Source organism: Oryx dammah, unplaced genomic scaffold (assembly GCF_014754425.2).
Source record: "Oryx dammah isolate SB20612 unplaced genomic scaffold, SCBI_Odam_1.1 HiC_scaffold_25, whole genome shotgun sequence".
NCBI lineage: Eukaryota > Metazoa > Chordata > Mammalia > Artiodactyla > Bovidae > Oryx > Oryx dammah.
The window spans coordinates 7169588-7196395 of record NW_024070209.1 but is presented as its reverse complement, the minus strand read 5'-3'; the positions used below and the strand labels follow the sequence as shown (position 1 = coordinate 7196395).

At 45.7% G+C, this 26808-nt stretch overlaps 1 protein-coding gene across 1 annotated transcript; it reads right to left on the bottom strand.

The window, feature by feature from the left end:
• On the bottom strand, window positions 1-24476 carry LOC120851211 (interleukin 18 receptor accessory protein). Its single transcript, XM_040223818.1, has 10 exons — window positions 23929-24476; window positions 22802-23123; window positions 22191-22374; window positions 15170-15320; window positions 9809-9874; window positions 6956-7079; window positions 4787-4938; window positions 3575-3712; window positions 1550-1723; window positions 1-822 (listed from the first exon to the last, which is right to left on the bottom strand). The coding sequence occupies exons 1-10, from the start codon at window positions 23999-24001 to the stop codon at window positions 449-451; spliced, it is 1758 nt and encodes a 585-aa protein (XP_040079752.1). The 5' UTR covers window positions 24002-24476; the 3' UTR covers window positions 1-448.
• Between the last annotated feature and the right edge of the window lie 2332 nt (window positions 24477-26808).

The window sequence follows — 26808 nt, the reverse complement described above, 5'->3', positions numbered from 1 at the left end:
TGCTTTAGGCAAAGTTTTAATCACTTGTTTCTAATAAAGTAATATTTATTCGATTGCAAAGATATATAAAGCAATGTGTACGATACATAACAGACACAACCGTTCACAGCCACAAAACCAGGTGGCTGTATCTGCCGATTCTGCTCAGACCACTAGGAAAATCTTAGGGACTTTGTGGGCTGAATGTGTTCAGGAGTCTGGAGAATTCGCCCTCTCTCTGTCCTGTCCAGGGAATCAGAGCCTTGCACCACAGCCTGCGTTCATTCCAGTGCCGGCCAAGCTTGCTCGGGGCTGGCAGGGCCCTTCCCTGTGATATCAGCCTGGAGTGTGCTGCGTGTTCCATCTGTCAAGGTCTCTGCTCACCAGGGGCAGGATGGGAGGCAGGGGAGGCGGTTCACGTGCATTTTACCGTCCTCCAGGCTGGGAGCTCCTCCCAGTGGATTCTGTCTTACCGCGTCTTTTCCAGAGAAAAAATCCATGGCATAATTCTCAGATGGTTCCATGTGACTCCCCTGGAGCTTTTCACAGGCATATGGTAGCGTATTTGGGTCCAGAATCTAGAGTTAGGAGGAACTGATTTTAAGCCTTTCCAGGTGACGGTAGGCAAAACCCTGAGAGCTCTTCTCACTAGATGAGGTAGGGACTCCGGCTCTTGGAAGGAAGAGAACTTAATTAAAATCAGTTTGAGTGTTTGATCCTCCAAAGCCAGATTCACTGCTGCTTGTAGTTCAAAGATGCTGGGTCCACTGACATAGTTGGGGCTCAAGATGAAGATTCCCCTCCTGCTTTTCTTAATAACGCTGACAATGTCCTCTGTGTACACTGGAGAGAAAGAATTTAATTATTTGCAATTGTTATTGTTAAACCTTGAGTCACCATAACCCTGAATCTCCCAGATCTACCCAGCGGGGTTCTTTGCGATGGCAGAGGAAAGGAGAAGCCTGGTTTTCTTGATCACTTCTACTGCATCAGCTAACTCTACAGACAGCTGGATTATACTCCCTGTCTAGTGACCATCAGTGTCAGCTTCCTCCCCTGTGTTCTCTCCCCTCCACTTCTGAGTCCCTCCAGGATCAAAACTCACTGGAACAAGGTTGACTGGAATGAGGGAGGGGCATGGCTCCTGGGTGGGGGCCTCTGAGGCAGAGGAGGACGGTGGGACGAATGAGGTCTGCACATCTGATGGGTGCCCGGCCCGGGAGCCTGCTGGGCCCAGTGCTGAGTCTGTGGCTGGCAGAGTCCCAGGAAGGAGAGGGACCACTCATTTGGGAGGACAGAACTAACTTCCGGTTGAGGAGCCAGAAAAGATAGCTCTGTTCTGGAAGTCTCTCTGGGCTTTCTGAAGACGGATTTTTTTTCACGATGGAGCATGTCTCTGCAACACACGGCTTTCCGTGTCGTTGTTGCCCAAGACATTCTAAGCTCATGAATCCTTCCAGAGGATACGTAGCCCAGGAGAAAGAACGGAGGACAATACAGAGAGTGCTGAGAACACAGAGCATGCCTGTAGCTCCTTCTGTTCTGCGCTTCCTGCCGGCTGCAGACCTACCTCCCCCAGGGGCCACATCCCTTTCAAGCAGGCACAGGGTATATCCATATTTGTTTTCCAAAACATCAGGGAGAAGATTCAGGGCCAAGGTTTCCTCACTCAGAGATGAAGAGGCCTCGCTCTCAAAGGGGCTCCATTTCGCATAGGATACAAAGGCGTCAAACTCCTTTTGGTCTGAGAAAGAGGAACAAGAAAAAATGAAAATACCTACCTAACCTCAAGCCTTATGGTAAGTGGGGAAGAATTAAGACTTGGGATCCTTGTTTAGTTATTCAGTTGGATCGGACCCTTTGTGACCCCATGGACTGTAACCCACCAGGCTCCTCTGTCCGTGGATTCTCCAGGCAAGGATATTAGAGTGGGTTGCCATTTCCTCCTCCGGGGGTATCTTCCCAACTCAGGGGTCAAACCCACGTCTCCAAGATTGGCAGGCAGATTCTTTACCACTGAGACACTGGGGAAGCCCTGAACTGATTTTGAAAATCAAAAGCAGCATCTGCGTTCACTTTTTCAGAACCACACTGCTGAGGGGCATCGACTGTGCACCCAGAATCAGATTCTAATCAATGAGGCACTTCTGCATCTTCCCTGAGGTCAGATCAAACAGCTGGGCCTTTTTCTCTGATTAAACCACACACACTCCGGAGTTCCTCCAAGCTTTCTCTGTAGCTGCAGCCCTGCTGTCTCATTAGTTACACATCAAAGGACAGTGTGCTCCATCAAAGCATGATAATATCCAGAGAGCAAAGCACTGTGAGGGCCCAGCATGCTAGCGAGCTGACGGCACACATACCTGGGTGTAAAATCAGGGACCCCTGGCAGGCTGCTGTCAGAGTTTCCTGGGATAACGTAGATGAAGAGTTTAATGTCTGACTTACAGCAGGCTTATTCCTTTCCCTTTCAGACAGACAAATATATTTTGGAACTTGTTTAGGATATTTTTAAGGTCTCATAAGATTCTACTGGGGCTTCCCAGCAGCAAAGAATTTGCCTGCCAATTCAGGAGAGGTGTGGATGGGGAAGATCCCCTGGAGAAGGGAATGGCAACCCACTCCAGTATTCTTGCTTGGAGAATTCCGTGGACAGAGGAGCTTGGTGGGCTACAGTCCATGAGGACACAGAGTCAGACAGGACTTAGCGACCAAACAACAATAACAACAAATGCCGTGGTTGACTCAACTATTATAAATACACATAGATTCTAAGGTGTGCTGAAGAACTAAATGGAAACTTTAGAAAATCTCAATAGTTAGCCTCTGGGCTCTGAAACTGGACACAGCTGGCCCATTTCCCAGCCCTTTGCATGATGCCTCTCACATAGTATTATTGGACAGAGGGGATATATGTATACACATAGCTGACTCACTCTGTTGCACAGCAGCAACTAACACGATGCTGTAAAGCAGCTATGCGTGCATGCTCAATCACTCAGCTGTGTCTCACTGTTGCGACCCTGTGGACTGGCTCCTCTGTCCATGGGATTTCCCAGGCAAGCATACTGCAGTGGGTTGCCATTCCCTTCTCCAGGGGATTGGATCTCCAGAATCCAATCCCCATTGGCAGGCAGATTCTTTCCCAGTAGTGCCACCTGGGAAGCCTGGAATGGACATGTCCTGTGTGCTTACGTTGTGCGACATGCTATTCTAACCCTCACTGTGTCCATTCAACAAGTCCACATGGCATTCGTTGTGATTACAACCCTACTTTACAGAAGAGAAAACGCAGGAGGCATGGAGATGTTAAGTCATCCACCATCTCGCTTTAGGATGTTGAGTGGAGAGTCATTTTTAAGTCCAATATGTCCTACAGTAGCATCATTGGCAAGATTCCTAGTAACTGGAATGAGAAGAGATCATTTCTCCCCCAGGGGCCCAACCCTCCCAGGTATAAAGCCACCAGACCAGCAGAAGGATCTCAGAGGCTGGGGGTCACGACTTTGTCCCTCAGGGAACGTGCGTGTCCCAAGCTCTCTCCCTCTAGGCCCATTCAGAGGGGAAACAGCAGAGGTGAGGTGGGCCATCTTACCCCCGAGCGTCTCGTCCTTGCTCTGGTAGGTTCGGTACAGCAGCACTATTTCAATCCAGTACATGTAGAAGAGCGCGCCCGTGGTCAGCATGCCTGCCAGGCCTGTGACTGCGCCCAGGAGGATGTAGAGGAACACGACTGGGGACAGAGACGCGCAGCTGTGAGGTGAGCGGTCACAGAGGCAGAGCACCCGCCCACACACCCACTCACACGGCACCTGCCCGGCGCCTCTGCCAGAGGTGATTTACCAGAATCACTGCCACTGAAAACATTTCTCTCGATTCCGGACATGTCTTAAATCACGTCTTGAAGGAACTGTCATAAAATGAACTCAAGAGAACCCGGGATAATGGCCAGTTCCTGACTGGGGGTGACCGGGGAAACTGGCAAAAACTACTTTTATTTACTCTTCCCTGATAAGCTTCCCTCTCATTGCCTACTATAATTTACTTTCATGTGTTATCAAATCTACTAAAATCTAAACTTCCTGAAGCTCACAGCTACTTCCAACTTGGTTTCTCACCTCTAAAGTACCTAACAACTGGCACCTTCAACCACACCTCTACAGAGCATCCAGCAGGCACCAGGCATTAAGTGCGTCCTAGTTAAGCCTCACAAGCTTTCCAAACGTGCTTGTTCTCTCGTCTCTATTCATCGGTGAATGAATGATATCACCTTCAACTCTGAACTTCCTAAAGAAATTTGAAAGCTATTCCTTATCAGGAATTTCCTCTCCAGCCACAATCTGTGATATATACGTGTAACTCCTAAACTTAGCATTTTTCTCCGTCTCCCTTCTTTCTCTCCTCCACTCTCCAAGTCCAGACCATCACATGCTCTGGATTTGGAAGCCAGGGGAGGAATACAAGAAAGAGGGCTAGGTCCTAGCGTAATGCCTGTCATGTAGGGCTTGTTCTGTAGGTCTTTACAGAAAAATGAATGAGTGAATGAATGAATGATAGGTTTCTCCAGCACAGCCCCTGTATGCAGAATATCAGTAAGAGGACCAGCTCTCGATCACCGATGTGAAACTTACAGCTGTGTGGCCTTGGTGAAGGTAATGAATGAATCAACACAAGCAAAGTGCACACTTAGAACTTCGGCATCTGGTGCAAGTTTGTGGCCGTCATCACCATGACTACTGTTTAGGAAAGTTCCTCTCCTCCTAGGTAAAAGCAGTTGCATGCATTCTGCACCCCCCTTCAGGCTCACCTCCTGTCTTCTTTTTTAGCTGGATGGACTGAGTAGTGTTCCCAATGGAGTTCTGGGCAAAGCAAATGAACTTCCTGCGAAGATCACTCTCAGTAACTTCTTCCAAGAGGACAACACGTTCTATGACTTCATCCTTTAAGGTGGATTTAACACTAGGAAAAGAGGGAAAATACCACACCGCTTGGGTAACACAGATTGACATGCATTAAACAGTTTTTGGAACTTGTATAAGCAGACAAACTGTTTGGCTTTCAGAAGAGCTGTCAGATAGTACAAGGAGATGCTGGAAGGATGGAGGATACTCAGAGATGACCCACTTTTTAAAACTGATGGAGTTGGCTAAGCATCATACTAAACATTTATACTAGAATATAATTGGTTGTTGGAGAAGACTTTAGAGCCCCTTGGACTGCAAGGAGATCAAATCAGTCAATCCTAAAGGAAATCAGTCCTGAATTTTCATTGGAAGGACTGATGCTGAAGCTGAAGCTCCACCACTTTGGCCACCTGATGCGAAGAAGTGACTGATTGGAAAAGACCCTGATGCTGGGAAAGATTGAAGGCAGGAGGAGAAGGGGACACAGAAGATGAGATGGTTGGATGGCATCACCAACTTGATGGACATTAGTTTGAGTAAGCTCCGGGAGTTGGTGATGGACAGGGAAGCCTGGCGTGCTGCAGTCCATGGGATCGCAAAGAGTCAGACACTACTGAGCAACTGAACTGAACTGAACTGATAATTGCTTGTGGGCCTCATCTGATCTTTCTTTCATGACAAATTCCCCTTGAGAAGACATACGACAATTTATAAATGTCTAACTTCTACTGAAAGACTTCCTGGTGGCTCAGCAGTAAAGAATCTGCCTGCAGACGCAGGAGCCGCAAGTGCTGTCCGTGGGTTAGGACGATTCCGTGGAGAAGGAAATGGCAACCCACCCCAGTATTCTTGTCTGGGGAATCCCATAGACAGTGGAGCCTGATGGGCTACTGTCCATGAAGTCACAAAGAGTCCAACACGACTGAGCAACTAAACAATAACAGCAATAGCATTGTAAATAAAGCTGCTGTGAACATGTATAAAAAAATAAGAAAAAAATAGCTGTCCTATCTCTGGCTCTCACTTCCCAGGTCGGATTGTGTCAGCTATTCCCCATGTCTTGTAATTTTGGTCAGACTGCTTATCCCTGTGCCTTTTCCTCTGGATATACTCAGACCATTAAGGACTACGGAGTTCAGACCCTGACTCACCCCACTGTGAAAGGAGGACCGACCGCACAGGGGCATGGGAGAGTCTGGCACGGGTGTAGAGTCTTCTCCAGTCTGTTAGACACACCGAGTCTATTCAAGTAGCCTGGGTCAGTGTGCCTGCTCGTTAGCGTGGTGGGCAAAGCAGCCACAGCAAACTGTTCTACAAACAGGACTTTGAAACAGCTGATAAAATTAAAAAAAAAAATTTTTTTTTAAGTAATTTTTAAAAAGGGACTTCAGGGACTTCCCTGGTAGTCCAGTGGTTAAGACTGCATTTTCTAATGCAAGGAATGCAGATTTGATCCCTGGTCAGGGAACTAAGATCCCACATGCTGCACAGTGCAGCTAAAAAAAAAAAATCACAGGAAAAAAAAAAAAAAACGGAGATGGGGGAGAACTTCTGATAGTCTAGTGGTTAAGATTCCGGGCTTTTACTGCCAGGGTCCTGGGTTCAATCCCTGGTCAGGGGAGTAAGATCCCACAAATCACGAGGCCAAACATAAAAATAAATTTAAAAAGTAATAAAACAACTGAAATATTTAGTTCTATGACCCTCTTGACTGTACCCCACCAGGATCCTCTGTGCATGGGATTTTCCAGGCAACAATACTGAAGAAGGGTGCCATTTCCTACTCCTTCCCAACTCAGGGAGGGAACCCACATCTCTTGTCTTGGCAGGCAGATTCTTTACTTCTGAGCCACCAGGGAAGCCCCCAAAAAACTGCCTTTGGCCCCCAGGTTTAAAATTAACTCATACTTTGCACATCTACGCTTTTCCTTGCTCCACTAGCTGGCACTGGTGGCCACACCATCAACTGTGGGTATGGGTGTGCAGCTCTGGGTGTACATTTGAGGGGTTTTCTAAAGGTGAAAGCCTTTCATGTGAGTTACAAAGAATAAGTTGGCTCATTTCCTTCTTACCTTCTTCCCTTGGGTGTTTTGATTTCCCACTCCTGGTCAGAATCTCTGATGTACCATTTTATCACAGGATTAAAGTTTATTTCGAAGCCAAATCGAGCCGTGCAGTTAAGACTTAAAGGCTTTCCTGAAAAGGAAAGAAATCAGGAAGGCCACTGGTGAGAATGATGTGCCCTGAAGGAGGAAGACACCACCTGGAAACTGTCCCCCAAGGCGGTCAGGTGCACAGGTAGGGCAGGCGCGCTGGACATAGCCAACCATCTACCCATCTCTCATTGAGAAATATGTAAAACCAGCAATGTTTGTCTCTACTGGGCAACACTTAGATCTCAAACCTGTGGCTATATTTACCCGAATGAAGACTGGCATGGTCATACACTAAGAGTTCTGATGTGGTTTCAGGATAAACACCAGGAAAATGAGCAGTTTCAATGACTAGCCCCGTCTTGCAACGCTGCTGCTAAAGTAGTTACAAGGCTGTTGCTGAAGAATATTTTATAGGCAGTATTTGCATTTCTTGTTGTTCAGGCACTCAGTCGTGTCTGACTCTTTGCGACCCCATGGACTGCAGCCTGCCAGGCTTCCCTGTCCTTCACCATCTCCCAGAGTTTGCTCAAACTCATGTCCATTGAGTTGGTGACGCCATCCAGCCATCTCATCCTCTGTCACCTTCTTCTCCTCCTGCCCTCAATCTTTTCCAGCATCAGGGTCTTTTCCAATGAGTTGGCTCTTCGTAGTAGGTGGCCAAAAGCATTTGCATGTTAAAGGAAAATCCTGAGGTTTTGGTGATTATCTGGATATTCAGCTCTATTTTGAATTGTGCTCTGTGGATGGGTGTGCGTGTAACTACACTGCCCTCTTTTTACCCATTTTCTGGGGAAGGGTTATCCAGAAATTCAGTATTTTAACCATAGGGACTTCATTTGAAAACTCACCTTTCCACCTTGGTAATGCTTTTCCGACAGTAATAAGGCCAACATTCACTGGTACCACACGTAATTAGGGTTCCCCACGTGGCACTAGTGGCAAGCAGCCCGCCTGCCAGTTCAGGAGACGTGAGACACTCAGGTCCAAGCCCTGGGTCGGGAAGATGCTCTGGAGGAGGGCATGGCAACCCACTCCAGTCTTCTTGCCTGGAGAGCCCCATGGACAGAGGAGCCTGGCGGGCTACCGTCCACAGAGTCGCAAAGAGTCACACACAACTGAGGCTACTCAGCACAGCACATAGGTAACGTGGCTATTTCTATATTAGTTAATGCTTTCCCTCCTTCTTTCCTCCTTCCTTTCATTCTTGCGATGTTGCCTGTACTATTGGGTTGGCCAAAAACTTCATCTGGGTTTTTCCAAAAGGTCTTACAGGGAAAGCCCGATGACCCTTTTAGCCAGCCCAGTAGCTATAGTTCATTATCAGGGTATACCGCTACCGCCACCTAGTGGTAATTTACCGTATCTATCTTGACATTTCTTTCTATAAGTAAGTAAAGTCACTCAGTCGTATCCGACTCTTTGTGACCCCGTGGACTGCACCCCACCAGGCTCCTCAGTCCATGGGATTCTCCAGGCAAGAATACTGGAGTGGGTTGCCATTCCCTTCTCCAAGGGATCCTCCCGACCCAGGGATCGAAGCCGGGTCTCCCGCACTGGAGGCAGACGCTTTAACCTCTGAGCCAATCTTGTTTAGTCACTAAGTCTTGTCTGTAGCCCACCAAGCTTCTCTGTGGGATTTCCCAGGCAAGAATACTGGAGTGAGTTGCCATCTCCCCCTCCAGGGGGAAAAAAGATCCCTGGATCTTTCTGACTCAAGGATCAAACTAGTGTCTCCTGCTTTGGTTCCTGGGTTCTTTATCCCTGAGCCATCAGGGGAGCCGTAATTGGCATCTAAAAGGAATTGCTACACGGTGGTCTTTTACAATAATATTACTTTTTCCTTTCTTTCTGCAAGGATAAATACTTTATTAGCACTTAAAATGGCATTTATTTTACTGGCACAATCAGCACTTGGTTTTGAAGACAGCAGTTCTTACATGGCTATGTGGGAAGATGTAGATATTATTGAAGCTGATAAAATCAAAGGGAACCACTAGACGCCGCTTCCCCTCCAGCCCAAAGAAGACACTACTTTGGAATACAACTTATTTAAACAGAGATTGTAGTATTCTCCTGTGATTACCTTAAAGGCCAAACCAAACACACTATGTTCATACATATTTAGTGCTGCCTACGTTGGTAAATTAGGAGAAGGCAATGGCACCCCACTCCAGTACTCTTGCCTGGAAAATCCCATGGACGGAGGAGCCTGGTGGGCTGCAGTCCATGGGGTCGCTAAGAGTCAAACACGACTGAGCGATTTCTCTTTCACTTTCATGCATTGGAGAAGGAAATGGCAACCCACTCCAGTGTTCTTGCCTGGAGAATCCCAGGGACGGGGGAGCCTGGTGGGCTGCCGTCTATGGGGTCGCACAGAGTCGGACACGACTGAAGCGACTTAGCAGCAGCAGCACGTTGGTAATTTGGTTAAATTTATAATCAATGGACCTAACCAATCTATGTTCCAATTTATGTGGAGTAAGGAAGAATCTTTTTTAAAAATCTATTAACCATGGTTGACTTTCAAGTCACCATTATTTCTCAATGCAATTTTTTGAGGTCACTTTGGCTTGTCCAGTTACAGTTTTACAAACCATGGCTTCAAGAGATTTAGCCACTGTAGAAGGTCACAGAACTCATCAGTGGCCTAGTCTAGATTCACCCCCAGTTCTGTTTGACTTGAAATCCTGATGCTCTTCCTTAAATCACACTTAGACCTGCTCCCAGAAGTACAAGGTCATTCAAGGGTGATGACCCCATCCATCTTACCAAGTTCTACTTCCAAGGTGTCCTTGATGGGATCCAGAATATCTGGTTTGAGATTAGTGTTTTTCACTAAAAGATAAAAATAGAAATCATTATTTGCATTGGAAATCCAAAGGCCTGGTCTGCACTGTCACATTTTGATCTAATTTGGGGGAACTTTTCCAGATTTTATCCATAATCCATAAGACTAGAAATTCAAGTTTGCATGTGAAAATCATGCTTCCAGAAATGACTGTGACATCAGATTGCAGGTTTTAGCAAAACATGAGTCCTTGATAAGTCTATCCATCTGGGTATATTTTCTTCCAGGCCAGCCTGCTTGCCGACCACAGACTTGAACCCTCATCTTTTCCCTCCAAGGTTGGTTTGTGGTCCATCTGGAGAAATGGAACAGGAAGGAGAACCCACCTGAGGAAATGTACAGGCCAGCCAGATTGGAGTCCACCTCTTCCTCCATCCTCAAATTTACGATTTATTTCAAAATAAAGGTGAGTTCAGCCCTTCATGAATCATTTATCCCTCAACTTCCTGTCACAAACTTTCAAATGTTCCTCCACTGTCAAACTCCCTCCTGAAGATGCCTCACCTCCTAAGACAGGAAAATTCACCTCTTCTACTCTGGGCACTTCCTATCCCTCTCCTGCTTCTCAGGGATCTCCTTCCTTCAATTACACCATCCTTCTTGTATCTTTGACTTTCTCTCTCTCTCTCTCTCTTCCCATCAGCATTTATCCTTGCTCAGTCTTTCCCTCTTTTTTTTTTTTTTTGCCACTCCCTGCAGTGGCTTGTAGGAATCTTAGTTCCCTGACCAGGGATTGAACCTGCAACCTCGGCAGGCAGTGAGAGCTCAGAGCCCTAACCACTGGACCTCCAGGGAATTCCCCAGTCTCTCTATCTTAAAACAGAGGAAAAAACGCCCTTCAGCTCACATCCCCAGCCCTTCTCCTTCCTTCCCACTGAGTTCTGCAAGGAGCACTGTGTGTTCACTTCCTCCCTCCCCTCCCCTCCCACGCGTCTGATTTCTGCTCCTGTCTTCCGCCAAAGTTGCCAGTGACTTCCATGACCTCCTTGAACAAAAACCCGCTGAGTTTTTAACCTGCTTTCCCTCTTAGTAGCTAGGTCAGTATGATCCCCTAGAGAAGCAAATGGCAACCCACTCTAGTGTTCTTGCCTGGGAAATCCCATGGACAGAGGAGCCTGGTGGGACCCTCCGTGGGGTCAAAAGACTCAGACACAACTGAGAGACTAAACAACAGCAAGCAGCCTTGGCTGCTGCAGGCATGCTCTCCTCTCCTCCTTGGGTTGCACATTTCCGGGCCCCGATGCTGGCCTGTCCTCCCAGTCTCTGCTCTGCTCCTGCTCTGGGCTCCTCCTCCTGCTCAGCCTCTGGTGAATATCACTTCTCAGTTCTGTCCGGGTGGTCTTCATCCCCCACCCCCCTCTCTCCACGTGGGGCAGCTCCAGGCACCTTCCCCGTGAGAGGTCTCTGCCCTTGAAAGGTTCTCTCTCCTGCGTCATCGGTTTCACTTCCTTTACTGCTCCCTCCCTGCCCTTCCACTGATACCCACTTGCTGATGCAAATAATGGACCTTCTCTTCCCAGAGCCAGCGATCTCTTCCGGGGTCTCACCACATGAGGCCAAGCCTCCCTCCTGCCTTCTTGCAACACGTTATCTCCAAGTTCTGGGGGCAGTTTTCCTCTGTCCTCACACCCCTGCTTCCGCTCCTGTGAGGATGCTCCTCATCCCCCACACCCCCCAGCGCTGGATGCTCTGGATTTCTCCTCTCTGTCCTCACTCCCAGCCTGACCCCGTCTCCCTCGACTGTGTGCCAACCATTCTCACATTCATAGCCCCAGCTCTTACATCCCAGTCTGGTTTATCCAAACACCCACTTGTCACGCTGACTTGGTGGCTGAAAGTCCTTTCAAGGCTAACACTGAATTTCTTCCTCATACTCATTTCTTGTTCGTCTGTCTTATGACACGGTGCCACGGTTTACCAACTCATCGTGCCAGAAAAGTAAACTGTCTTTGATTTCCCTCTTTCATCTTGCACTTAAACTCCATCCACATGTTTTTTACATACATATAAAGCCATTTCTAATCACCTTTGCTAGGTCTGCTCAAACAGTGACCGGAGAGGACTTCCCTGGTGGTCCAGAGGTGAAGAATCCACCTTCCGATGCAGGGGACAAGGTTCCAGCCAGAGCTGGGGAACTAAGACCCCACATGCCATGGGGCACCCGAGCCCGAGCCACATCTAGAGAAGGCCATGCTCTGAAACTAGGGGAGCCACACACCGAAAGGAGGACCCAGCACAGCCCCTCCTGCAGAAGCGGCAAGAGGCATCTTTAAAGAGCATAGTCAAGCTTCCCGCCTGCTCCCTCTACCAGCCCCGCATCCCACATCCTGCCCTTCCACTTCTGCTCCGTCCCACCCCAGCTCACCCCACTCCTCCCCATTCTATCTCATCTTCTCTCAGTGTATTGCAGAAAGTCCACCTCCTTGCCCAACTTAAAACCTGGCTCTCATCCTGGACTCCTCCTTTTCCCTCTTCCTCACTCTTGATTCCCAAACCCCTTTACGTCTGGCTCCCTAAGTATTTCTGGAGTTCATTTACTTCTCTCTATCCCTCTGTCCCTCCTAGCTCAGGCCACCATCAGCAGCTGCCTGTTGGCCTCATAGCAGCCTCCTAATTCTTCTTCCTGCCTCCACTGTTGCTGCCCTAAACCCATTTTCTGCACAATAAGCAGAGAGATCTTTGTCAAAACCAGATCTATTCATGACACTCTCCTTCATAGAACCCTCCTCAATGGCTCCCAGTTGTTCCTTGGACAAAGTCTAGACTTACTAGAACAGTATGGAGTCAGTTCTGCTTCCAGATACCCTCAACTCACTTTCTTCTTCTCCCTGAATGCACCATGCTCTCTCTCATCTCTCGCACATTAGCTGTGCTCCTCACTCTGGCTGGAACAGCATCTTGCCCGTCTTCAGTGGACTGATTTGTCTGTCTCTCACTTCTCAGCTGGCCTCGGGTACCCAGGTGTGTGTTTGATGGGCCTCCTACATGCTTCACTGCTTCCCTTTCTCTTTATTCATCCTACTGAACTATAGCAGCCTGAATCTTCCTGGTTTGTCCCACAAGATAGAAAGTTCTAGGAGGTCAGAGAAATGTCCAGATGCTCACTCTTACATCTTTAGCATCAAGCCCAGTGCCTGAAATGTATTAGATGTTCTACAAATACTTGTGTGAGAATGAATACATGAGAGGATGAACTAGTAAGTGAGGAAGACAGAAATGATGACAGAGAAGGCATGCAAAGGTGCACTGGGTGTTTCAAGGTACACTCTGGAAGAGAGAAAAGCACATCATGCCACTGAAAGTTTGATGGGGTGAGTCATCATGCCTGAGCGAAAGAGCAACTGCACTCGGAGGAGCAGCTAGTGCTCCCTCCATGGGGGCTATTTGACTTCTAACCGCCCCCCCAAGGAACAATCTCATATAAATGTAAATGGCTGACGTCAAAAGTGGTGGTGAGTGCAAGGGCCAGGAAGTAGACAGGTCTCAGGGTGCCCTATGTGGTTTGTATCTTGTAGTGAAAGAAAAGGAAGTAAAAGTAATTAATGGATTTACTAAGAGCTCAGTCAACCATTCTGTATGGTTATGTTTTGAGATCAGCCATACTTAAATTATATCATATAGTTTATCCATGCTGGTGTTTGTAAATCTAATGAGAATGACTCAAGGGAAAGCCTGGGGTAAAAATAGACAAGTCACAGAAGAATAAGCTCAATGGACCAAGAAACGAATGACAGGATGTTCAACTTTGATAGTCGTCAGAGAAATGTAAGTTGGAATGGAAAAAAAGAGTCCAGTTGAGACAAATCAGAAAGTCTGAAACCTTTTCTAACTTTATTGAGGCTTTCAATGGCTAAGTCAAAGGTCTCTCTTGCTAAGTGTCACACTGCACTTGAAACTACGTGGGTTATTTTCAAATATCTTTTGATACTGATTTCTAACATGATTCTACAATGATAAGAGAGCACACTCTGTATGATCTCAATACCTTTAGACCATGAAATTTTTGCACCTTGTTTTATGTCCTTGGATATGTCCCAGTGCCTCCTGGCTTATGGTCTATGGAAACGTGAATAAAATGTATATTCTGCTGTTGTCTGAAAATTGTATAAATCTTAATTATGTTGAACTGGTTCACAGTGATTTTCAAGTCTACTATATCCTTCTGCTTCTCTGTATATTCATTCTATTAATTTTTGAGAGTTTGATATTCAAACTCCAACTAAAAATCTCAATCTATCTACTTAAAAAAGTAATTGTAGTATATAGTAGAACTATATGTAACTATGTTCTGTATTTTCCAAGTTTCTTATAAATGTATTATCATACTTTCATAATTCAAAAAATAATATAGATAGAAAGCCTGAAACCACCAAATATTATGAATATTTTGGACAAATCGGAATCTGTACATTGCTCATGGGGGTGTAATTTAGCAAAATAATGCCTAAGAACAGTCCCATTTGTTTGTAACACAAATCTCATTTTATAATATAAAATAATATCCTACTTTATTAATGGAAATATACATATGTAGCAAAAGCATAAACACATAAATGGAAAGAGTGGGCTACATCTGCAAAGAGAGGAAGTGGGAAGGGCTGGGGACCCAGACCTCAAGCTCTATCTATAGCGTTTTGTTTCAGTAAAGAAACAGTGGGATGGAAAAGCCTCTATTGAAGCTGGTGACAGGCACAGGAGTGTCACTTACCTCTGGGTGTGAAACATTTAGTATTGTTTTTAAATGTATTATCTCACGTGGGAAATATTTAAGCTTTTTTATTTCTGTGCATGAATCTTTCACTTTTTAATTAGGATTTTTTTTGACGTAGATCGTTTTAAAAGTCTTTATTGAACTTGTTACAATATTGCCTCTGTTTTATGTTTTGGTTTTTGGGCCAGCAGGCATGTGGGATCTTGACTCTCTGACCAGAGATTGAACTCACACCCCCTGCATTGGAAGGCAAAGTCTTAACCAGTGAACCACCAGGAAAGTCTATGTATATATATATACATAGCATCACAAAACAAAGAATCAGTGCATAGAAAACCCAAATTGTGACAACTGAATATGATCCACAACAAGGCCTTCCTCAGAGGATGGAAGCTGGGTTAATGGGAAATTGATGTTTACCAGTATTCCAGGCTTTTCATGACTGTAGTCCATGACTATCTTCTTCCCTTCACCCCCCAAAAGGAAAAACACCACTGAGCCAAAGAAGGTAACTTTAATTGGGTAACTGGACTTGAAATATCAAATATTGAAACCGAAAAATCTCACTTACCAATGGTTTTCACTTGAACAACAGCTCTTACTGTCCATGAACTTGAATTATCTGTCTGAGTGTAATCACACACGTACATGCCCTGATGATAGTCATAAACTTCATCCACTTCAATTGGGTTGCTCCTCTTTTCAGAAAGAAGTTTTCCATTCTACTCCAAGAGAGAAGAAAATTAAATAACTTAACCAGAGAATTACTATTCTTATTAAGCTCAGCTATAGCCAAACTTCACAAATTTGAACCAGAGAAGGTCAGTCAGATATAAGGATATTGCAGAAATTCATATCCTCAAATTGTGAAAAAATTCTGTATTTGTATCTTTAGGGGCACTGTAATATTTACTGAATGATGGGTGATCAGTATATCATTAGTCTTGTAATCATTAATTCTCTAACCTTCACATAGCACCTGGCCTTCCAACGTCCCACTAAGAGTGTACCAACAAGTACTCCAATGGTATATTTCTCACCACTGCAGTCAAAAGAAAAGAGATTAAAAAAAACAAAATAATGACAACCTATTACCCATGTAGAGACTTCCCTGGGAGCTGAGTGGTAAGGAATCAGCCTACTAATGCAATAGATGTGGGTTTGATCTCTGGATCAGGAAGATCCCCTGGGGAAGGGAATGGCAACCCACTCCAGTGTTCGTGCCTGGAAAATCCATGGACAGAGGAGCCTGGTGGGCTACAGTCCGTGGGCTCATAACAGAGTTGGACATGACTCAGCCACTAAGCAACAATGCATGTAGACTGCAAAGTTTTTTCTCTGTGTATTCCATATGATTATTCTAAGGGTTCTCTGGGTTTGCACAGACTCTATGTTTCCATTTTACAGATGAGAAACTGAGGTTCTGAAGTCTGTGTTTTACTCCATATCGTACACCTCACGAGAGACCTGAGAATCCATCTACATTTTTCTGATTCTGAGTTTCATGCTCTGATTAAGGAATTTCCCTTCCACTTTGCCTGCTGACTCTCAGAAGCAGGAATTCCCCTCCTCGAGTCCCTGGTGTGTTTCCTGTGGCCCCAGAAAGAATTTCCAGTAGGTTGGCCAGGGGCTGAGAAGAAGATCAGAGTTGGGCAGAGCTGGGCAGCTGCAGGTAGGAAGTCAAACAAGACCAAGAAGGGGGACAGATGAGGTTAGACAGTGTTTAGTGGATCTCAAGGATCAAGAGGCTTTTAAAAGGAAGCTTCAGAGCATGGGGTAAAACTCAGAGATGAAACTTCTAGAGAAGATGGTATATACCTACAGAACAGAAATTGGTGAAGGTGGGTTTTAAATTATATGAGAAAGTAGCACAGAGAAGAGGATGCAGAGTTGGAACCAGACTGTAGCTGGGCCATGGGGAAGATGAGTAATGACAAAGTGAGCCTGATTTATTTTAATGAAAAGTAAGTATGGCTGAATATGTATCATTAAGATTTTATGAGATGGAGGCTTCCTTGGTGGCTAAACCTGCACAGCACCAAAGACCCAGCATAGCCGAAAATAAATAAAAACTTAAAAACAAGAGTTTATGAGACAGAACTCAAGCGAAACATCAAAGAAAAGAGATAAACCATTGTCTCAAGAGGGATGGGAAGCTCTTCTAATAAGATAATCGTAAATGATCCAAGTAGGAAAAAGGTGCTGCTGGGGCCTCATGAGAGATTCTTTGTTTTACTCAGACAAGAAACGGTCGTGAACAAAACAGGGAAGGAGGGGAGCGGATCAGCGTGAGTGTATAAAGAGCACCAGTGAGTCCTACAGAGAACTGACACCTCTGACACCCTGTGGATTGCAGCGTTGCACAGAGGGCAGGAAGTTGCCCAGGATTCAGAAGTTTCACAGTGAGAACCATTGAATGGGCCAATGAATGGACCTTGGAAATAATTTCCAAAACCCCCTCCTTCCCTGGCATCACATCAGCCTTTGGTGAGCCTCACCTGCTCACCAGCTCCCCATGACCCTGGGCTCACAGGATGCCACTGGGCACCAGGGACAAGAAGAATGAGGCCAGGGGGAATGAAAAGAAGTGGCAGTCTATGTGTGAAAATTCCATGGAACTCGGGGTCAGAGAGGACGCAGCAGCCACGTCAGTGCTGTGGCGTGTCAGTGAGGCCGTCCTAAACCACCAATGGAAAAGTCATTTGGGCACACTCCTACTGGCAGGAGGTCACGGCCGTGTCGTGGGCACCCAAGGCTCAGTGCCCCAAGCCCTTGCAGAAGAGCCTCTCCCACCGCTCTAACTCTGCCTTGGGTCAAAGATTCACTAAAGATTGAACAAAAACATGCTCACCTTAATATTAGAAAGAATGAATCTCTCAGTCGTGTCGAGTTTTTGTGACCCCATGGACTGTGGCCTCCGTCCATGGGATTCTCCAGGCAAGAATACTAGAGTGGGTTACCATTCCCTTCTCTAGGGACTCTTCCCAGCCTAAGGATTGAACCCAGGTGCCCCATACTGAGGCAGATTCTTTACCATCTGCACCATCAGGGAAGCTCTCCCAGTGATACTGACTTGGTAAAAAACTTCATTTGGGTTTTTCCACGACATCTCAAAGAAAGACCCAAAGGAACTTTTGGACCAGCTCAATATACCATCATCTCTAGATGAATTCTGTTTATACCAGTTATTTGTCCTTATAGTTTTATTTAGCGCTTCCCTTGTGGCTCAGATGGTAAAGAATCTGCCTGCAAGCGGGAGACCTGTGTTTGATCCCTGAGTTAGGAAGATTCCCTGGAGAAAGGTATGGCAACCCATTCCAGTATTCTTGCTTGGAGAATCCCATGGACAGAGGAGCCTGTGAGCTACAGTCCAGTCCATTTGAGTTCATCGATTAATTTATCATTAATTTTAAATGTATGATTAATTTATTAATAATTTATTTATTATTAAATTATTAAGCTACATCTCTGATGTCTCTTGCACTGGCAGGCTGTTTCTCTACCACTAGCACCTGGGAAGCCCCATTTGTCTAATGTCATCACTTTTAGTGATACGCCGCTTCCAGGAGGTCTGTGACTTTCCATGATACTGTGTGACGACCTGTCCAAATCTTTATCAGAATGGATACATGTATATATTTGCTGTCCACCTGAAACCACCACAACATTGTTAATCGGGTATACTTCAATACAAAATAAAAACTTCCAAAAAAGATACAATGTTAACAACAGTCAGTCATTGTTTGCCTGCTTTCAAGACAGATGCATCATCACCACTGAACACATCCTGACCTTTGCAGCCAAGCCAGAGAAGAAATAAAACTTCCTTTTGTGCATGCCACAAGGTGTTAGGGTTTCGTTTGTAAGAATGGTTTATACAGAAAGCTGTCAGCTACGCTGTGGATTGTGCTTACCAGAAAGCAACAATAGCTTTCATTTTAGGGACACGAACATTGAAACTTCAAATGCATTTTCAACTTAAATAACTAGGGACAAGCTTACTTTCTGGGACTGGGAACAGCCACCTTGGCATAGTAAGATGTTGATCACCCCAGATGACAGATTCATTTGAACCATGAAAGCTTGGTTCTTAAGAGAGAACTGAAAATAATGAACAGAACCACTGACTTTTCTTACTACAATTTAGAGGTTATAAAATTAATGTGTTTTTTTAAAAATTCAAGGATGTTCACTTATAATGTTGTGTTAGTTTCTGGTGTATAGCAAACAGTTACACAAACATACACACACACACTATACATGTATGGATGTGAGAGTTGGACTATAAAGAAAGCTGAGTGCTGAAGAATTGATGTTTTTGAACTGTGGTGTTGGAGAAGACTCTTGGGAGTCCCTTGGATAGCAAGGAGATCAAACCAGTCAATCATGAAGGAAATCAGTCCTGAATATTCATTGGAAGGACAAATGCTGAAGCTGAAACTCCAATACTTTGGCTACCTGATGTGAAGAACTGACTCATTTGAAAAGACTGTGTTGCTGGGAAAGATTGAAGGTGGGAGGAGTAGGAGATGACAGAGGATGAGATGGTTGGGTGGCATCATGGACTCAATGGACATGAGTTTGAGTAAGCTCCGGTAGTTGGTGATGGACAGGGAGGCCTGGCATGCTGTGGTTCCTGGGGTCGCAAACAGTCAGACACAACTGAGTGACTGAACTGAACTGATAAAATCTCTCACTGTTTCCATTGTTTCTGCATCTGTTTCCCATGAAGTGATGGGACCAGATGCCATGATCTTAGTTTTCTGAATGTTGAGCTCTAAGCCAACTTTTTCACTCTCCTTCACTTTCATCAAGAGGCTCTTTAGTTCTTCACTTTCTGCCATAAGGGTGATGTCATCTGTACATATATATATGTATGTACAGATATATATATATATATACACATATGTATATACATATACCGGAGAAGGCAATGGCACCCCACTCCAGTACTCTTGCCTAGAAAATCCCATGGACGGAGAAGCGTGGTGGGCTGCAGTCCATGGGGTCGCAAAGAGTCGGACACGACTGAAGGGACTTAGCAGCAGCATATACATATACACACTCTTTTTCATATTCTTTTCCATTATGGCTTTTTACAGGATATTGACTGTAGGGCCCTGTGCTATACAGTAGAAACTTGTTGTTTATCTATTTTATGTATGGTCATTTGTATCTGCTAATCCCAAACTCTTAATTTATCCCTCCCCCTCCTTTCTCCTTTGGTAGTCATAAGTTTGTTTTCTCTGTCCGTGAATCTGTTTCCTTTTCATCAATAAGTTTGTTTTTGTCATATTTTAGATTCCACATATAAGTGATATCATATGATATTTGTCTTTCTCTATCTGACTTATTTCACTTAGTATAACAATCTCTAGGTCCATCCATGTTCCTGAAAATGGCAGTGTTTCATTGTTTTTTACAACTGAGTAATATCTGGCGTGCTGCGATTCATGGGGTCGCAAAGAGTCGGACACGACTGAGCGACTAACTGAACTGAATATTGTATTGTGTGTCTGTACACCACATCTTCTGTTTCCGTTCACTGGATGGACACTTAGGCTACGTCCGTAGTAAATGGTGCTTCAGTGAACATTGGGGTGCACGGATCTTGCCAAAGTAGCTTTTCGTCTGCGTGTATGCTCAGGAGTGCAGTTGCTAGACTGCACGGCGACTCTGTTTTCCTTTCTGAGGAACCTCCGTGCGCCGCTCATAGGGCTGCACCAATTCCACATTCCCATTCCACAGTGTCGGAGGGTTTCCTTTCTCCACATTCTCTTCAGCAGTTTTTATTTGTAGACGTTTTAATGAAGGCCATTCTGACCCGTGTGAAATGATGCCTCATTGTAGTAAGGTGTTTCTTAAATTCGGATTTCCCTGGGGCAGTATGTTTTCAGGGTCACTTTAAGATACAAAATTGAGACCTTAAGCACACACTCACCCTCCCTGTTCACTCACTTCTACAATGGCCATAACACCAGTTGTCATTGAATCTCAATCAAGTGAGGAAATAGCATCTTACCCCACAATAATTTTACCTCCAGGAGTATCTGATGCTGAGTCTGGGAAGACAAAAAGCCAACAGATAGAGACTTCCCTGGTGGTTCAATGGCTAAAACTCTGTGCTCCCAATGCAGAAGGCCTGGGTTTGATCACTGGTCACGGAACTAGATCCCATAGGCTGCAACTAAGCCCTGCTAAGCTGCTAAGTCACTTCAGTTGTGTCCGACTCTGTGCGACCCCAGAGATGGCAGCCCACCAGGCTCCCCCGTCCCTGGGATTCTCCAAGCAAGAACACTGGAGTGGGTTGCCATTTCCTCCTCCAATGTGTGAAAGTGAAAGGTGAAAGTGAAGTCGCTCAGTCGTGTCCAACTCCTAGTGACCCCATGGACTGCAGCCTACCAGGCTCCTCCATCCATGGGATTTTCCAGGCAAGAGTACTGGAGTGGGGTGCCATTGCCTTCTCCAAGCCCTGGTACAGTCAAATAAATAGGTACATTTTTTAAAAGAAATCATAAAAACTATTTGATCAGTGGCAATTTAAAATAATGATGTTACATTAATAAACGTATATTTGGAAGTCGAATTTAAACTTTTGCATGCTTTCTTAAAGCAAAGTATTGAACTTCAAACAAGCATTACAAGTGTAGGAGGCAATTTAAACTCTCTTCCCAGATTCTTTCACCCAGGGGTCAACTGACATCAGATGACTTTAGAAGAGACGCTCATGCAGCATTTGTGTATCTGATAGAACTTAGAAAAACCATAAAACCCAGTGGAAATGCGAAATGTTTTTGTCATGAAGTTTACTCACACGTCGTTCCTAACCCAGAATCGTTTGGGAACTTGTCTTTCCCTAGCTCCTGTTCCCTTTTTGGCTTAACACTGCCCTCCTCCCACCCACTACTCACCAATGCGAGACACCTGTTGCCTGGGAGGCCTTGTGTTTGCTGTCTGGTCTGCCCAGATGTGCCCTCTTCAGAAAGTATTCTCGTCTCCTGCTTCTTTAGAGACCCTTCAGGACACACTTGTTGGGTGTACCTTTCACCTTAACCATACCCTTTGCTTTCCAAAGGCAGTAAAGTTGAACAAATCAGGTTTTCTGCATGAGCGAGTGGTCATAAGTTTATGTCTTAGCCTCCCACATCATGTACTTGAGTTTTAGAAGATTTTCTGGCTCTGATCAAGAGGGTGGTTCCAATGATTGGGACATCAGACTCTGTGGCTGCTAGGGGATAGACTGCTTTAGGAAGTCAGGTCTTTTCCGTAGACATGAGGCCATGCTTTGGGAAGTTCTGGAGCAGTGGTCCCCAACATTTTCAGCACCAGAGGCAGGTTGCATGGAAGACAGTTTTTCCATGGACCAGGGTGGGGGAGGGGGTGCTTTTGAGATGATTCAAGCACATTACATTTATTGTGCACTTTATCATTATTACATCAGCTCCCCCTCAGATCATCAGGCATTAGATTCTGGAGGTTGGGGACCCCTGCTCCAGACCTCAGATTCAAACCCATGCTTCTGTGATGTACGTAAGGAGCTGTTATCATAAAAAAACAAACTCTGGCATCAGATTCAGAGAAGTCATTCTTACCTGGTACCAGGTCACCTCTGGACTCTGTGCATCACTTTGATGGCTGAGACCTGGGCAGTAAATGGAGCTCATGCTACCAAGAAGAAGGTGTTGCTCATGTGAGACAGCACTCTCACAGGACATATTTGTTTGGGGCTTAACTTCTAAGATCATCTGGACACAGCAGGCATTCTCTTGGGGGCTCCTAGGGAAGTTAATAAAGTCCCGTAAACACAGGAGATCAATCCAGTCAGTCTTAAGGGAAATCAACCCTGAATATTCACTGGGAGGACTGATGCTAAAGCTGAAGCTTCAATACTGTGACCACCTGATGGGAAGAGCTGACTCATTGAAAAAAGACTCTGATGCTGGGAAAGATTAAAGACTGGAGGAGAAGGGGGATGACAGAGGATAAGATGGTTAGATGGCATCACCAATTCAATGGACATAAGTTTGAGGAAACTCTGGGAGATTGTGAAGGACAGGGAAGCCTGGCGTGCTGCAGTCCATGGGGTCACAAAGAGTTGGACATGACTTAGCAACTGAACAACAACAACGTGAACACAGCTGCTATATTCAGATAGTAAAGGACGTGGAGATGTTTGCAGAGAGAAATGCACTTGAGACATTACCTCATCCTAGGTCTACAAATATATAACCCAGCATGATTTATCCCTGTGGTCAGAAAATGAAGGGTGCTCTTCTCCTGGATGACCTGAGGAGCATTTTGAGTGATTTCTACTGCTGGGTCTCCATTCTGAGGCTGTAGGTACCACTGGACATCAGGTAGGTTCTTACTGCCACCACAGGGCAGGTATTCAGATCCTCGGGTGGGTGAGAGTTGACTTCCGTGGTAGAAGTGGGATTTCTGTGGCTCTGGCAAATCACAAAACAAGACAAACTCCTCTCCACACCTTGCAGAGTATGTTCTAAGCGGCTTTTCAGTGAAGCAATCTGAAAATCACAATAAGCAAAACAACCCAGAAACACATTAGAAGATGAAACTCTATAGCTTTGGTGCATATACACTATAAAGAATAAAATAGATATCTAGTGGGAAACAGTTGCACAGCCCAGGAAGCTCAGCTCGGTGCTCTGTGATGACCTAGAGGGGAGGGGTGGGGGGTAGGAGGGAAGTCCAAGAGGGAGGGGATACGTGTATACATATGGCCGATTCACGGTGTTGTATAGCAGAAACTCACACAATATTGTAAAGAAATTACATTCCAATAAAAAAATAAAAGTAACTCTTTAACTTCAAACAGTGACTGGAAAATTGCCTATTCTGTTAAATAAATAATGAAAGTTGTAATTTAAAAAAAAGAAGACACTCTAACTTTTATTTCCAAAGAGTATATCGTTTCACAAAGAATTAAGCTCCCATGGGTGTCCTTCTTATTATTATTTCCCATTTTGTGAGGAAAAGAAGTTCAGGTCTAATTCCCTTCCACTGGTCTTCAGCATCACTAATAGTAATGGAGGTTTCCTGTTAGAGATGGCCAACCCGCCTGTAATTCCTCTTCAGTTGCATCCACTGAACACTCAGAGAGGGTAACTGGGCTCCGCATCAATGCTTGGGATCAACTCAAAGCTGTTCGGCCCAATCGTGTCTCCCCCAAGAATGTCACCCCCATTTTAACAGCAAAGAGGAAGCGCTCTGTATAATTATATAATTTTCTCATGTATTACAGAATATCTGTCTCTTTCAGCTTGGAACATAAGACTCACAGGGTCAGCAGGAAAAGTGAAAAACCCCTACCTGGAGTATTCAATCCTCTAATTCTCCCTCGTGCGACAAGCCAAAGAAATATCCAGCCCAAATAAAGCATCATTCTCCCTGGGTCCCTGTCATCGCTTCAGGACATTGGTTCTGTGGCCACAGTAGAGGACATTGCCCCTCAGAGCTCCACCCTGAGAATCCTCTTCGTTTCTGTAAATCAAGAAATGGGAAATGAAGAAATTGGAACCAGCGATCAAAACACAAGTCACACAGGAAGCTCTGAAAGGGCAGGTCCTGCCCAAAGAGCCCTCACATGCCCACACTCTAGTGGTATTTTCAGTGGTGTGTGGCAGTCCTTGCACACGTCACTTCTTACTCAACTGAAGGAGGAAGGGCATCTCTGACTCTGTGTCCTGCTTGAATTTACACTCTGTACAGTGTGTTCTTTTGATGCTATTTCTTCCTGGAATACTTTTTTTTTCCCTTTTCTTAAGTTTCTCACCAAGTATGTGTATTTTCAGGCTCCCTGGTGGCTCAGCCAGTTAAAGAATCTGCCTGCGATGCGGGAGACCTGGGTTCAATCCCCGGGTTGGGAAGATCCCCTGGAGGAGGGCATGGCAACCCACTCCAGTATTCTTGCCTGGAGAATCCCATGGACAGAGGAGCCTCGTGGGTTAGTGTCCATGGAGCTGCAGAGTCAGATAAGACTGAGCGACTTTCACTTCACTTCTAATCGCGTATATTTTCATGAGCAGTTTAGAAAGAGTTCAGAGAAAGTTTTCCTGAAAAGATGATCCAGGTTGAGTGAAAATGGCAGATTCTTGTTAGGGAAGCTAGTCCTGTAGCTCATGTGTATAAATGAGAATGTCTGTCCTTTGCTGGTTTGTAATAGATGTTAGAGAACAGAGGATGTTTGACTTGTTGTGCCCCAAGTAAGACAGGGAATATTGTTGCTGGGTGGCGTTTCTAAGGATTCTCTGAAGTCTGAAAGGGAAAGAAGGTCACCCCAGGGTAGAATGTCAGACCCTGGGCTGTGCTCACGGTGGTTTTGTCCACCTTGTTGATAGAGTGGCTGCTGGACCCTTCAGACCATTTGGAAGAGAGGAGAGATGAGGTTGCTGGGTGCATACCCAGGTGCGTTCAGGTTGTTGTTGTTATAGTTCAGTCGCTCAGTTGTGTCCAACTCTTTGGGACCCCGTGGTTTGTGCGATAGTTTGAACATTTTTCGAAGACATTGTCCTTCTTTGAGACTGGAGTGAAAACTGATGTTTTTCAGCCATGTGGCCACTGCTAAGTTTTCCAAATTTGCTGGCATGTAAAGTGCAGCACTCTAACAGCATCATCTTTTAGGATTTGACATAGCTCAGCTGAAATTCTATCATTCCACTAGCTTTGTTTGTAGTGATGCTTCCTAAGGACCACTTGACTTCACACTCCAGGATGTCTGGCTCTAAGTGAGTGCTCACCCCATCATGGTTATACTGGTCATTAAGACCTATTTGGTACAGGTCTTCCGTGTATCCTTGCCATTCAGATTGCCATAACAGGAAACCAAAGACTGGGTGATATACCCAAGAGAAACATCTTTCTCAAAATTCTGGGGTCTGGAAAGTCCAAGATCGAGGCACCAGCCGGGTCAACTTCTGTGAGGCCTCTTTTCGTGGTTCCTAAGTCACACCTTCTCACTGAGTCCTCATATGGCAGAAGGGGCTACCCGTATGAGAGAAACAACACGGAGACCACCCTGACCTGAAGCACAGAGGAAGTTTGGAGGAAAGACTCGGTATCGATGGTGAAAGCCACAGAGAAGTTGGGTACAAGCAAGACCGGACAGCTTCTGTGAGGCTTGGCCGCGGCCGATCAGATCCGCAAGTGTGGAGGGTTTAAGGTTATGGGGACGAGGGAGTCGGAAAGGAAGGTGGGGAGTGGGGCAAGCCACGCCCTCCCCAGGCTACCCTGCACACAGGAGGCAGGACAGGGAAGTGTCTCCTCCTGTGCTGACTTCATTCCGCCTTGGAGGAGGAGTGGGAGGGGGAGCAAGTGAGGGTAAGGAGAGACAGCATGTACCAACTTCTCTGAGGGGGCAGGAAGGGACAAACCCAGAAAACCACAGAGACTTTATCTTGGATGGAGGCGAACAGAGTCACATACAGCGGGAGGTCCCTCCAGATCCGTTTGCCCAGGTGGGACCCGAAGTCAGGCTGTTTCCACCTGGTGGCTGATCTGCTGAGAGGAGGGCGTGTTCAGTGAAGAAAAGGCTTCCCAAGGTGGTGGAAGACCTAGGGTGCCAGGGACGGGGACCAGAGTCACCACGTCACTTTTCCCCAGTGGTAACAATGCGGCGGTGAGAGGGGGCTCTTCTTATCTTCTTACCAAGATGGTAATCGAGGAATAGGGCAGGATAAGTAGCTGCCTTTCAAGATGCGGTCTGCCTCCCGCCTCTGCTTGCCTTTCCTTTGCCCGCAAAGCCACTGAAGGGATAATATCTCCATCTCCAGTCACTGCCTAGAAGCATCTGCCTAGACAACAAGCCTGAGAAGGACATTTCTGTGCTGATAACCTCACCAGCCCTCCACCCATGAGATAAAGAGTCCATTCCAATGCATCAGATGCCAAACCCTGTATGACTTGATATGGCTCCCTTGGGCCTTACCTTGTGCTTCATTCCCAGAGAGACCTCCACTGACCACTTGCAGCGTGATCAAGTGGTCTACCTCCCTTCCTATTCCCCACTGCACCAGCCAGCAGCCATCTCTCTTATTACTCACATGTTGGATTGCTTCGTCTCAGCACTCATTAGTGTCTGAAAAACATCTTGTTTTAGAGACTTTCCCCCTAACTAGAATCAAAGCTCCATTACGGCAGGAACTGAGCCTGTCTCACAGGCTGCACACTGTCTCCAGGAATAGGGTGTGGCTC

What these genes read in the sequence shown, in the direction of transcription:
- LOC120851211 (XM_040223818.1), bottom strand. Translation starts at nt 24,001, where the DNA reads ATGATGCTTTATTTGGGCTGGATATTTCTTTGGCTTGTCGCACGAGGG. An exon ending in GCTAAAAAAGAAGACAGGAG is followed by an intron (nt 3,713 to 4,786) that starts GTGAGCCTGAAG and finishes CTCTGTCCCCAG; the next exon opens with TCGTGTTCCTCTACATCCTC. An exon ending in CAAGGACGAGACGCTCGGGG is followed by an intron (nt 1,724 to 3,574) that starts GTAAGATGGCCC and finishes CCTCTTTCTCAG; the next exon opens with ACCAAAAGGAGTTTGACGCC.